At 35.9% G+C, this 14,246-nt stretch overlaps 1 protein-coding gene across 1 annotated transcript; it reads right to left on the bottom strand.

Moving 5' to 3' along the window:
* Positions 1–3,091: 3,091 nt before the first annotated feature.
* LOC122253629 (mitoferrin-1) lies at positions 3,092–13,888 on the bottom strand. The gene is made up of 4 exons (XM_043016897.2): positions 13,559–13,888; positions 8,181–8,403; positions 7,874–7,930; positions 3,092–7,177 (listed from the first exon to the last, which is right to left on the bottom strand). Exons 1-4 carry the CDS (start codon positions 13,676–13,678, stop codon positions 6,447–6,449), a joined length of 1,131 nt encoding a protein of 376 aa, XP_042872831.2. The 5' UTR covers positions 13,679–13,888; the 3' UTR covers positions 3,092–6,446.
* Between the last annotated feature and the right edge of the window lie 358 nt (positions 13,889–14,246).

Genomic DNA, 14,246 nt, shown 5'->3' with positions numbered 1-14,246 from the left:
AATTTGAGATCTTTATTATAAAAATGGCAGTAGTAGGCCGTGAAAGTGAGAGAAAATTGTTTTGAAAAAACTACGAATTTCACAGTTTACTGCATATCAAGTTTCTTTAGGTTATAGGCCTTATCTGCAGCGTCATTATCTGCAATAATTGCCAAAAACTCGCAATAACTTGCTGCCGTATTTCAGATTCTATTGCCAAAGAGCACCACCCGCCCACGCGTACCAACCTATCCTTTAGGGGCGCCAACACGCATGCGCGAACCATCTCCGAATGGCAAAAATGCCAAATATTTCCTGATTTTTATTTTATGTCGTCTCATTTAATCGTTTAAAGAGTATCTCAATGATGGTTTACAACAAAATTTATGTAACATTGAAGTAAGATTATGATGTATAATATACTGCATATTTCGAGACTCCAGTTCATGCGTGAAAATATAAAACAAATACCACCATATGTAGCTTTGATAAATGGGTGATAAATAATTGTTTGAATCCTTTGGCTTGGATTACATTTACTTTTTAACTCGTAAGAAACTGAATTTACTAAGTGTTTGACATGAAAAACATTTAAACAACAACAAAAAGTCTATTGGGTGTATTTTTATGTTCATTCTCAGGGCAGACTGGTAATCAAAGGCTATTGAAGTATATAGTCACAATCAGAGTAAGGCGTTCGAATTTGTTTAGATTTGATGGGCAGCAAAGGCTCTCTTCAGAGAAAACTGAAGTAAATCAAGTCGGTAACTCATGTAAAACAAGAAAATACCTGAGTTTAGTATTATTTACTGTGATAACCTATAATGTTTGCAAATAATAATAATTTTGTGTGTTGTGCGATATCCATTTTAAACAAGACTTCTATAATACAAGCACAATATGCGAGGATAACTTTTGTTGCAATGAAAATATCATGAAAAGTATAGCATACCTAGGTGAATAAGCCTAGAATGAATTTTGCTTTGATTGATGTGTCATGGAATGAATTCTATATTTACACAAATAAGATCTATTTACTGGCTGCTACTCTGCACAACTAGTTTTTTGAAGAAATAAACTTTTTTCATGCTTAAAGTAATATGTTGTTAACATATTCAGAATCACATTCCGATATGAATTACTAAAGCAAAGAAGAAATGTATTTTATGAACTTAAAAGTGTTTTTCATCAGAAGAAGAAGCAAATAACTGTAAAAAAAATGTTTTTCAAAGGCGCGCCACAGAGGCACGGGTCGCTCTGTGAGCGTGACGGCTGGTTTTGTTCAAGCGGTACGATACTTTCGCCGTCGTACGTCCGGCAGTGCCCATGAAGTGAAATGATTTCAAGAAATTGCCGCTGCAGATAAGGCCTTATTATTTTAATCTATTCATTTTCTATGGTAATGTGGTCATAGAAAACGGCATTCACATTCCTATTCCTATTTCAGGCGAAATTATTCATTTTCTACTTTGAACCCCTAGGCTAATCATGTTTCTACGATAAACTTGTCGCCTGGGAGGGGGAGGTAGTATTGGGGGTTAAGGGAATGGGTGATATGGCTAATTTTTGCGTTTCAGAGCTACTGCGTTATACTTCTAGGCCAAAGCCGCTAGGTAGAGCAGTCGGTATCGTGCCGACCTCTTATCCCCGTGGTCGGCGGATCGAGCCCCGCCCGAACTCCTGAGTTTCCACTGTCACCTGGCGGTTACCGCCGTACCCAATACGGTGGGTAAATCTCAGGTCGAGTCTACACTCGTTGGCACATTCTCTCAAAAGTCAGCTCACGCTGACACAGGCGGGCTCGCCTCAGGGCATATAAGCCCGGCGAAGCATCTGCTCTAGCATCCAGCTTATCTTTACGCTTCTAGGCTAAAAGGACAATTTTAGCTGAAAAATGAAAAACGTCAAAATTAAACGATTTTCTTCACCCCACTGTGTGGTCTCCCCTTAATATGTGTTTGCAGACTCGATCTCTAGAGCCTAAATGTAATTATGCCTCTATTATAGATACTAGTCATAATTAAGTAAAACAATTCCGTAATATCTATGGAATATTATGAAACGTATTTATCTCACCTGATATATACACCCGTTATCATATGTAAAGGATTAGTTATCAGATGATAAGTTGGAACTGGTTGTGACTAGGTTTATCCTCGTAAAATTAAATGTCCAGTTTTCAATATAAAGATATATTTAAAAAATGTGTTAGTACGGTCTTCTCCAATTTCGATTTTACTGATCAGCATTGCCTTTGTGAAACACCGGTTGCGACTTTCGTCCTAAATTCGTATCCCATATTTGAATTGGCATGTTTCGGGACCAAAAGGAGAAATTAGTGGTTTACACATTGACACTACTGAGTAGATAACCGAAGTGGAGGGGACTGCCTAAGCGCCGAAGAAAATCTCTCTCAAAACCAGTTATTTTTCCATCTCTCTCTTTGGCCTTTTTCTTCATTATTCAAATATGGTTTTGGGTGAAATTACTGTATTTGTAACTTTTGTACATTTTAATATGCTTCTTTGTTTCTGTATGGAGTTGTATATTTCTGTAATACGCACAGCCACGTTTTACTTGGGTTTCCATGTCTTTCTAGTTAATTTTCCTAGATCATTCAGTCTTGGGCATTCTTTTAAATAATTCTTTAGAGATATTAAGCTAAAATGGTAGAATGGTAGCTCAAACTTTCCCGCAAACTCCGAGAACTCATGTACATATTAATTATTTTTATTTCAATTATCAAGTTCTTGCCTGTACTTCCGATGGCGGGTATGATCTGATCAGTATTCACTATATATCAATGGTCAGTTTTGCATGAAGTGTCTTTTTATCTCTTATTAATAATAACTTTCTGAAATCATCAACTTTTGAGAGTTAATCTCACATGAAAAAATAAAATACAAGGCTTGTCTCTTCCAATAAAATGCTTTCCACGAGGGAAATTATTTTTGATTCTACATGAGAAAATGACCACCAATATTGTCAGTCTGAAGCAGAACAATTCAACATGGGAAATAGATCTGAGAAATAATATAAAAGATAAAAATACAAAAGAGCTAAAGGTCTGCAACTTGAAGTATGTGGTCATGGGGGTAGTTAAACGAATACAGTAGAAAATGTAAATATATTTCTCATTAAATAATCCTTCTGTACAATCGAGATTAACAACAATACTGGAAAAGATTAAACCTCCCTGGGCTTGAAGCTTCTCCAAGAGTATTGAAGAATCTTGTGTTGGTGGTGCCTTTGCCTTGCTAATTAATGTAGTCTCTCAGCCTCTTCTTCAAATGCCTGCTTCTTAAAACCATTACAAAGATAACATTTCTAGAGAAACCTTACAGTTGTAAATTCACTGATGTCCATGAAAGCCAAGTTAAAACATGCAAATTTGTAACTCTGAAATTGCAACTTCTACATTTACAAAACACTACAAACATCAGTTTTTGAAACAGTATTATGAAAGTCTAGTCGAAGTCATCTTTATCTGTGAAATACATTAAATACACTGAGAAGACTGTTTCCCTGTTTAGTTGGTTTACATTTTACAGAAATTGTACACTAAAAACATCTTGAGATTCTACTACTTTCACACAACACTGAAAATCAAGAAACTGAACACTACATTAATAATGCTGACACAGGCAGCAACCACACACCGTGGATTCTCAATGACCATTACAGGTAATGATGGTATTACCGATGTTTAGTGTAAGGCTATGTAATCTTCCAACACTTCACTCCATATTTGCTTGATAGGCTTATATGATGCCGGCATAGTACTAACTCATTGTTAAAAAATTCTGCATATTTAGAAATATCTGTGTGTTGCATGTGTTATGTATTGCACATATACATGTGCAGTGTGTGCATTTGTATGTGTGATTTAACAAGAGATTAACACAAAGAAATATAACCCCAATATTAAATGTATAACAAATTCCCTCAAGATTAAAAAAAAATCATTGAGCAATGCTCATTACTTAGGTAGGTCAGAGCTGAAACACCCATATTAAATGAAAAGAATGACATAACTACACCCATTTGTTGCCTGACCTATTGTTTCTTGGATAAGGGAAAGAAATAGTGCTGGAAAATGTTACACTGCTAGTACAACACTGTTTTCACTATTACAAAATTCTTGAGTAACTTTTTATAACCACACCTTCATCCAGGATCCTTTAATTGATTAATAAGTATATTTATGCAAGATCCTTATATGCAGTTGTGGAAAGGCAAATCAATTTCGTTACTCACCTATTAATTGTAACAATGAGCACAAGATGGCTGCACCAATGAATCTGAGCCTATACATCTATATACTATTACCTTTTCACAGCTTACAAAGCAATGTCGTGCTTATCAGCTACACAGGGTATTGCTTAAGAATAATCCAACACCAAATTGGATTTCCTTTCACCAGGCGTCAGTACATGTTTGTCTTGTAATTTCTGAAAATTACCAGTCATGACAGAAATAACATCATCTACTCACACACAATACTTGGCAGCTGGTGAAGGGAGTTTAACCCAAAATAACCAACATGATGCAGATGGTAAGGACCAGTTACCTGATATAACAGGGTACTTAATCCACATCAAGACTATCAGTTGGGTTAGTCAACGATGACAACTTGCTGAGCGTTGGACTAACCTCACACTCATTATACCATGTGCATTACATTCTGGAGAACATAATCTGGGAAGTCTTCAATTATAGGATGGTACTAAGGAGATTGTTATTATCATTAAACAGAATGGACTATCATCCCTGAACAGATGCTCCATATTCTTGATAAAGCTTCATGATGAATTAGAATCATTTGACATTTTTACTGGAATGATACAAACTGAAGTTCACAATCAAACTGGTCAAAATGGTTGACAAGTTTCTTTTCATAAAATATTAAGTAAAACAACAAAATAAAACAGTATAAATAAGGGTTATCAAAGCCACTATATCAAGTCTGCATTACATGACCATAAACCTTTTTGGAGTTTTTTTGGACAAGTGAAAAAATATGCCTACTTATTTATTCTTCTGAAATAATACTGAAATCAATAATTCCATAGAAGAAAGAAAAGAAAAAAAGATACCTCAGAGAAACCAAGTCCAAACATAAATATCTGTAATATAGAATGTATCGAGTTTGTGTCATCCCATTTAATCGTATCTAGATTAGTCTTGAATGAATTCTAATTCATCAGAAGAAAGTAGCATACCATGTAGGTTTAACCTTTTCTTTGCATCACATAACTGTATATAAAAAATTCATAGTCGACAGTATGGACATTGACAAACTTATAAAAAAGTTTACATATCACATTTAAAAGTGTTGGTGAGGCAACAGTTATCTTCTGAAAACCTAATCTTTGAAATGCAGTTCTGCTAAACCCTCTTAGGATGATCCCCTTTGGCTTTGGGTTAACCATAACTTGCAAGATGGCAGTGTTTTTCTTAAGTACCATTGCCATTTGCTTATCTAAATATTTTCAGAACTTCAGAAGTTTAAGATTGTGCAATGGAGGACCTTTTTCATATTTCCTTTTAATGTTAAGAAACATTACCAGTGAAGCTTGCAAGAGAGAGAGAGATCAATATATATGTATATATAACTTGTGTAAAACATTTTGCTCCTTATTTCTAAAGAGTTCTGCTTTTTAGCACATATGTGTTATAATCCTTACCGTCATTAAAAGCCTGTTTACAAATACATTTGCAATATATGTTCTTTACATAACAAGCTGGAAGATATTATGCAAAATTTATCTGTGTCCTTAAGTAGTAGTCTCATTAAATTTCTGAAGTTCCATATGCCCTCATCAGCTAGAAATCTACATTAGAGAACTGGTACTAACAATGGTCTTTCTATTCCAAAGGGGTTCACCAAATATTGATGCAGTAAGCCATTTTTGTCCCTCCCCGCCACAATTTTTAATTTGCACAAGATACAAAGCCTTTGCAAGTATCACAGGGTTAAGCACCTGGAATTTCCTACTCCTGTTGCCCACAAACAGATAGTTCTATAAAAATAATTACATTCTGTAAACTTTATGAAGTCCTGGTTAAAAATTAGGTAGACAGGATCACACTTGTTCTCACATCTCATAATAGTTGCAATAAGTCTATACAGCGTGCAGTCCTTACTGTTTTCTCTCTATTTTTGTATGTTTGCTAGAAAAAATTTGAATCTCTAGAATTTCATGATGAATTCAATATCTAACAGATATGCTTCTTGTTGTTTTAATTCCTCTCAGGGAGAATGACTAGACTGTGTGCAAATGTTGAATTACCTGACATTTACATCATAAGATGAATCTTCTGATATTGGCCAGGTTTTATACAAGATTATCTTTTTGATGAGCACTATACCATTCAATAACACCTCCTTGCATGGAAATATTAATATTGAAGGCACCATCCATAGGTTTAAGTTGTTTCTATGAAAGTTTAAATGCATATAATTGCTACTTGCCCAGCCAGTTGTCATCAGCTGCTGCACAGTTTGCTGTGAGAGAAGAGGGCATATGTAGAGACCGTAACCTCTCAACAGTTTTATTAGTTGTTGCACCCAGACTCAGACGCATGCTCTTTTCTCCGTCAATGCTGAACTTTATTGCTGATTCACTTTCAGTTCCAGTGTCTCTGAGTACCTTGTCCTTGACAAGGTCACTATTATCACAACGTTGTGCCATATTTTCATTTTGCTTCTGTACCATATAATGCTTAAATAACTCATATATGCTCCATGAAATGGCTGTGCCTGGCATTTGATAAAGTACGCGAGCTTGTAATCCTTTGAAGAAGCCTGTGATGCCATTCATTATGTATATGGTTCGAAGTGCGCTCATTATTCCAACAATCCGGGACTCCTGGACTTGTGCTAGTGTGGAGGTTTCTTGAGTATTGAGTAGAGTTTTACACATGTCAAGGGGTGTTGTGCAAGCTGCAGCTACTGCACCTGCAGCTGCTCCTGCTGTCATGTGAACTCCTGGGTTGTAAGTCCTATCTGGATTCATCCATTTCTGGCATTTCTCATAAGTTACAATATGAATGGCATGATATGGAATGTTCATTGCCAACTGTGTAGTATAGGAGCGGTAGAATGCTCTAATGCCTTCGGCACCGTACAACTTGCGCATGCAGTCAAAACATGACCTATATGGGCTGTTGTACATCTGCATTCGTTGTTTAACAACTGGAAAAAAGAAAAATATAATTCAATAAATAAACAAACGGAATAGAAAAAATAAGCAAATCTTATATTTTTAAAATACATCCTTAAAGTCTATATCTCTACAATAAAGTAATAACTACATGTAGTTTACAAAAGTTAAAATTTAAATTATTTACTACCATATCAGTTCCTAAATGATTGAAACAAATCTCTTATTCAATCACTCAATTTATTCTTTTGTAAAATGGAGATGATCAAGATAATGATAAAGAAATATAGGGCCAGGGCTGGTATTTAAAAAGAATTTCAAGAAATTTTCTAAATTCTCTCTTAACCCACTCACGACGGGGGGAATTCCAGCCTTGAATGTCACAATGCCGGGGCTTTCGAGCACTTAGGCCTAAATCAATTAAATGGCTGGCACAATACTGTGCCGCCCGGCCACTGGGCTTTTGAATGAGCGGTACAGTACTGTACCACCCGTCCAGAGAGGGTTAAGTTTAAAAAAAAAGAAGCTAAGAATCATTATAGGTGACAAGTGGAGCATTCCCAGGAAAATTCCTGTGAGTTGGAAGTGATATTGGGATGTTCTACACACTGGTAATTTTTAATTTGAAACAGTCCAGAGGTGTGACAATAAAGAAAAGGGTGAGGGGCATGTCCTTGTTTCTCCATCACTATAATTATAAAACATTAGACATATGGAAGCTAACTTACAGTCAGCAGGGACCATTATGGCATCATGCAGAAGAGTTGCCCCACATCCGGCAGCAGCTGAAAATCACACTTCTGATTAATATCTGATGAACTCTCTTTGCAATTTTTTTTTCTTTCTACATGTGTTTGCTCACCAGGTTTTCAAAGAGCTCTTACTAACTTTTACATCTAACAATCAAAACCTAATTGTTAATATGCAGCAAGTCTACAAGGTGAATAATAATAATAATAATAATAATAATAATAATAATAATAAAAATAAAAAATGTCTGCCAAACAAACAAACTAAACCTGCCCAAGATCTCACCATTGGTAGCATGAACTTGGAAAGAACTGTTGGAGGGGAAGGTGGTCTTGATTTTTTCGTAAGCTGAGAAGTAGAGCGCGTGAGCGGGTCCAGCTCCTATGACAACAGCACTCACACCTCCGAGGGGTCTCATGATGCCCTCGGAGCTCACCATCTTCACTAAACCTTCTCGGATGGATCTGTAAGCTGCCTCTGGAGATGGTGCTAAACTTTGCATTCTTGTCTGAAGAGAAACAATATAAATACATAAGTAAATGAAGAATGCAAGGGCATATACAGAATGAATACTGACATATACATGACCAGGGATTGCTAAATACCAGTGGTTTTAACATTGTACCTATTCTTCAAAAAGACAAGGCAAGACATTAAAACTGTACTTAAAACTCTTCACTATCAGATATTTCTACAACTTACAACTTTACTTTCATATAATGTTGTAAATCTTGCAGGAAATCAAAGCCTACATTAATTTATGCACTATCAGTCAAGTATTTGAAAAATCTGACTGCATAGTGGCTGCTTGACCCCATAATTATTCTTTCGGTTTGGCAATTTATTCAATTTCTAGCACTTTAATAATGCATATACCATGCAAGCCAAAACTACTATTATACCTTTTTCTTCTAAAGGTCAGCATTTCTTTTTTTGGGGGGAAAATAGTGAAAATATACATTTTCTAATAAAAAAGGTTTTATTGGCAAAAGGAAAAGACAATAAAAATATAAGCCCAATTCTAATATTTCAAAGCACAATCTATCGACTATCAACATTATCGTAACTGTTAGGATATTAGTCTCTTATGCAAATCAAGAATTAAAGATAGGTCTGAGGACCATATATGAGGGTCTCCAATCAACATCCTAGTTTAATCAAATCAAACAGAGAATTGATTCTGAACCATAATAACACAAACAAGAAAGGATGAAAATAATAATCCTGATGAAATATAAATCTACTGTAACTCTAGTGCAAGACTTCCTCAAATGGATAGCCCATAAACAACCAAAAAGTGAGGAAACAACTAGAAGGATTTACTCTTTTCATTTACTCATACAGAAATGAGTTCACTTTCATAATATACATGAAGGGGGGAAAAGAAAAATAGGTAATAGTCCATGTTGAAGCTTGACAAAGTATAGGGAAAATCTTATAATAACCAAGTCAATATTATTAATATGAAGTGAAAACTACACAGTAAATTTATTCTAAAAACTAAACAGGGTAAAGCACTATGAGTATTCACTAAAACCAGGTAGTGTAAAAATCTTGAGTGTTTGTCTAATATTGGCAATAGTTCCTAGGCCAGCATTGGCACAGCATAGTCCATTAGCTACTACTAGACCACACCATCTAGCAGTTTTGAAAGGGCAATATGGTCACTGCCACAATGAGCTCTGACTGCTAGGGACACAGATTATCTACTTCCTGCCAAAGGGGGAGCTTCTAGGATTGCAAATTCAGTTCTAATTTATACAGGAGGATTCACCATCTTTTATGATTATCAAACCTGACACTCAACAATAAGGAGATTTTCCAGCAATACCAATTTATACACTATTATGCAGAAATGCAATCATGGCACAGAGTGATACTGAAGTTGGTATTGTCGCAAGTTGGGAGCTTATATGAAGATACTCTTGTGTAACATCCTGCTGCAATGTGGTATTACACTTGTAGTAACTGGCACTGCTCCAAGTGCTTAGACTCTTTTCAAGGTTTGTCTTTTCAAGAACAAGGGTTCTTAATTCAAATAAATATTATGTTTTAAGTAAATCTGATGCATGGCAATAAAATACTCATTTCAAATATCATAAAAGAAGAGAAGAAAGTCAGAACAGAGAGAGCAAGGAGAGGAGAAAAGAGCTTGTACATCACACACTTTTAAATTATATATGTATGTGCTATATATGTATATGTGGCACACATATGCATATGCATATATACATTGTGTGTGTGCGTGTGTGTGTGTGTGTGTGTGTAAAATAATAAAAAAATTCATGTCAAATGCCACAAAGGCTTTTAATTAACAGACAGAGTTGAAGGTCATTAAAGCAGAATAATCTGCTTTTAATAATGTATCAAGTCCTTTCTCTTTCATATAAAGGAAAAAATAAGAACTTGGTTGTTTAATCCAAACTTTCTGACCTGACTGAAGGATTCATATTATCATGTTTTATGCAGCATCTGTTCTCCATTTGTATATTAGCAAGAACACAATCGGCTATTGATATGAAGTAAAAATTAAAACTTTTGTATTTATAACATTTAATCACCTTTCTTTGGTGACAATAATTACCTAGAACAATGTCATAAAAATTAAGAAAAATTAATTAATGGATCACTGATGGATAAGTTACAAAAGCACACCTCTAACCTACATGGTTTCAAGTAAAAGAGAAATTGCATGACTATAAAAAAATGTAAAACAGTGTATTTAAAACATTAAATTGGTTATAAATAGTGTCTGAAATGGCTGTAAGTTCCAAGTAATGTCAATGCTCTAAAACTCAAGCTTGGTAAACTGTTGTCCCAAACATGTAATATATAATTTGAGGGTTATTGCGAGGTATTTTGCTTTCCTTTCATCAGCCTTAGGCAGGATGTAATATACAGATATTGTAACCTTTACTCAAAGCTTTCCTATCATATGGATTAGACTATGATGTAAAGAAGCTAAGTTTATGGAAGGGTGAAAATGTTTTTTTTTTTTTAATGTGATATGTATGCCAAAATTATGCCTTATATGTTTTCTATACACTACTAAACTATTTGGGTCATGTTATGTCACATTCATTCTCAAGGCATGTAACATTCATTATCAAAAAGCGCTTCAAATAAGTAGAAACGCGACCATCATCTTAAACATACTACACTGATGACATTATGACATTAATAACAGGAAAGAGAAAGACAAGTATAAGTCCACTGACATGCTAATTTCATTAATTTCACCTGACCAAACTGATGATAATGTTCATCCAAGATGTTTATCACACTACACTAAAGTCATGTTTAGTAAATAGACAAAAACAGAAACATTCTCTTGTTCAAATCTCTGCATATATGTTCTATCTTGCTATAGCATTTATCCAGGGCACCCAGCATCTCGGGCTCATTTTACCATGGCACTTTTGGGTTAACTACACATTTCTTTTTCCCCCATTCCTTAGTAATCTTTAAGGTACAATGGCTTAACTGATGGAAAATGCAAAAATATTAGATAAAAATAATCAGGTTCTCCATTTGCAGTCGATCAGAAAATATGAGAAACTACTTCCTCAGTGAATGTGCCATTAGCTCACAGTTCACATATGTATGGGCAAATACAGAATATGAAAATGGTGAAACCTGAAATACAGATATTCAATCTATCCTGAGAAACATGGTGTATCTAATATTAACCAAGAATTAAAATTTGGCTCTCTATTAATATCAACTTTGCTTCTCTACTATTCAAGGCCTAGCTTAAAGGTGAGGTTTCAAATTGCAAGATCTACATTGGAGATTGAAAGTCCATTTTAGGAATAAATCATGAATATCTGCATTGAAAATAATCTGTAGCATGGAAATGAAGGAGGCGGAATAAGGGGTCATGCACTTTCACTTTTTTTCAGTATATGGTTCTTGTAATAACTGTATTCTTATAGTGCAAATCTATTTAGGATTCTTACTGTACTACCATTATAGGTTTTACTGTCTTTAGTTGCTTTGAGTTTCAATATTTAAAGAAACTGTTTTTGGTCTCCCTGTAAATCACACAAGAGGTATTCGAACTATATCCAGCCACACAATACATGGATATTTGTCCCTCTGAACCTGGGAGTGTTGCCCCCATCATCAGGCCGTGCCACACAGGTGTGACAACCCGTCGTCACTGGATTAATATCCAACTGGGCTGTTACCCTTCACTTGCACAAATTAACTTGTATTGCAGTGAGTGATACTTCACTTTCCTTATATTGTGGTATTTTGTATTTTTTAATTATATAGTTTGATATACATTCACACAGTTCTAATCTTGACAATTACCTTACTGAAGGATTTTAGTAATCTATTTGATAACTGTTTACTAAGCACACAAAATGGCTTTCAAATGGATCCTTTTCTTCATTCTACCAAACTCCACTTGATCTGTGCTCTGATCTGTGATAAAGGACATCAATTTCACAGTGGCACTGTGTCAGGCAATAGCTGTAACCTCCACCCCTTCCGCACCTAATAAAGGACAACAAATCTCCAGATCTATTCTTGAAACACGGACGAGTTTCATCTTTGATATATTACCACAAAGGTCTATAAACTTTATCTATCCAGAATACATATGGTGGTTTCTTGGCTTTTTCTGTAGCAAAGGACAGTCTTGTTTTCTTTTGACCTATCATTTAAATATGCAAGCCATATACACTTGACATCACAAGTGTACTTATTTAGCATCCTCTTCCTCTCTGCACCTGTAGCCAAACCATGAATAGCATTAAACAGAAATTAACATACAACCACTCTCAGTTTTAGACCGATAAGACAATATATTCAACAAAACAGTACCCATCTTTTTGGTAACGCTGAACTCTGGGAAATACTACCACTTGCAGATTGTCAATATTCAATCTATCCTAAAGAGCCATTTTGGAATCCGTGATTCCTGTTCACTAGAGACTTATGCCAAGACCAGATTTGATATACACCAAACTCATGGATGCTGCTGAGCCAAAAAAATACTTAGGGCCAGAGGTCCCTCCTGTTACCCATTAAAATCCTGTGAAACCCAAATTGTAAAATTCCCCAAAATGCAGAAAGATTAACATGAAGGAGAGAAATATACATTGGCACATAACATTTCAAAAGAACGGTCTGACAAAGATCTTAGGCAGATAGGGCCTCAACTCTAGACTGGCCTGGGAGTAAAAAATGAGAGGGGGGAGGTACTGCTTTTTGCTAAAACCTAAAAATACAATTTTTTTCGATTTTAGTCACCATATCTACAAAACCTCAGCTGCACTACGTTGGGGGGGGGAGTAGCAAAACCGTACACAACAGAGCAACCTAGAATGTTTATTACTATCTAATAATACTTTTGATGTCATAGTCCCCGAACTGAACTCCGATAGATTAGATCCAAAGTATCCCTCGTTTCCCCCAAAATCCTACATTCCGAGAAACAAGCGCCCCGGGGGTAATTGGGTATGAGGGAGCGAGGGGGAATGGGAGAGAGGGCACGGCGCCCTCCCTTCCCTACCATGCCGCGGGAGATCAGCTGATCACGGGAAGCCGTCTCAAATGACCTCATTAACCATGGCTAGTTATCCTTTGCAGTGATTCACTGATTTCTATTTCACATGTTACTTTCTACGAAAAGTACCAAATCCAAAGCTCACCTTCACGGAATCAACAGGGAACATTACGCAATGCTCCATGATTCCAGCAACAGCTCCGGCAGTCATATGAATGGCTACGTTGCCCGATGGCAGGGATTCATAGTCGTCAAATTCCATCATGAATACAGTCCTTACGTTCGAATATGTGATGCACTATATACTCGTGTACAGTCGGCAAACGGATCCCGGATTAAATTTAGGAGAAAGTTACGCAAGGTTTAGTGAACACGGTGATCGGAGCGGCCGCCTCCGCTCTGCACTCTCGTGGAACAGGACTGGCAACTTCCACTCCCCAACGACAACTAGGAAATTTCACACGTGTTCGCTGCGACTCAAGACTCCCTTTGGCCCGCCCTGATGCATGTTGATAGTGCTGCCCTCTATATCGTATATTGCCTTAGAAAGGAGCCGTGATATTTCAGTTGGATATTGCATTGTATTCAAAAGGATTTTAAATATACTCAAGTTAAAAACAAATTTCTTGGTATTGGAAAATACGTGGTGTAAAATATTATAGATGGCGCTACATAAAATTATCCGCGGTAGGTGTGCATATAGAAGTCTCTGGCAACAATTTAAAGATCATCTGTTTCACAAAATCAAAAATTTTCCATGATTGTAAAATGACCACAGTCTATCAATCAAGTCAATGTGTTTTACTACTAGTTATATAAAATAAAGGGATACA

The sequence above is a fragment of the Penaeus japonicus genome, unplaced genomic scaffold (assembly GCF_977035675.1).
Source record: "Penaeus japonicus unplaced genomic scaffold, GWHDUDI00000001_assembly GWHDUDI00000001, whole genome shotgun sequence".
NCBI classification, from domain to species: Eukaryota; Metazoa; Arthropoda; class Malacostraca; order Decapoda; family Penaeidae; genus Penaeus; species Penaeus japonicus.
Note: the sequence above shows the minus strand (reverse complement) of the source record. Positions and strands in the feature narration are given on the sequence as shown.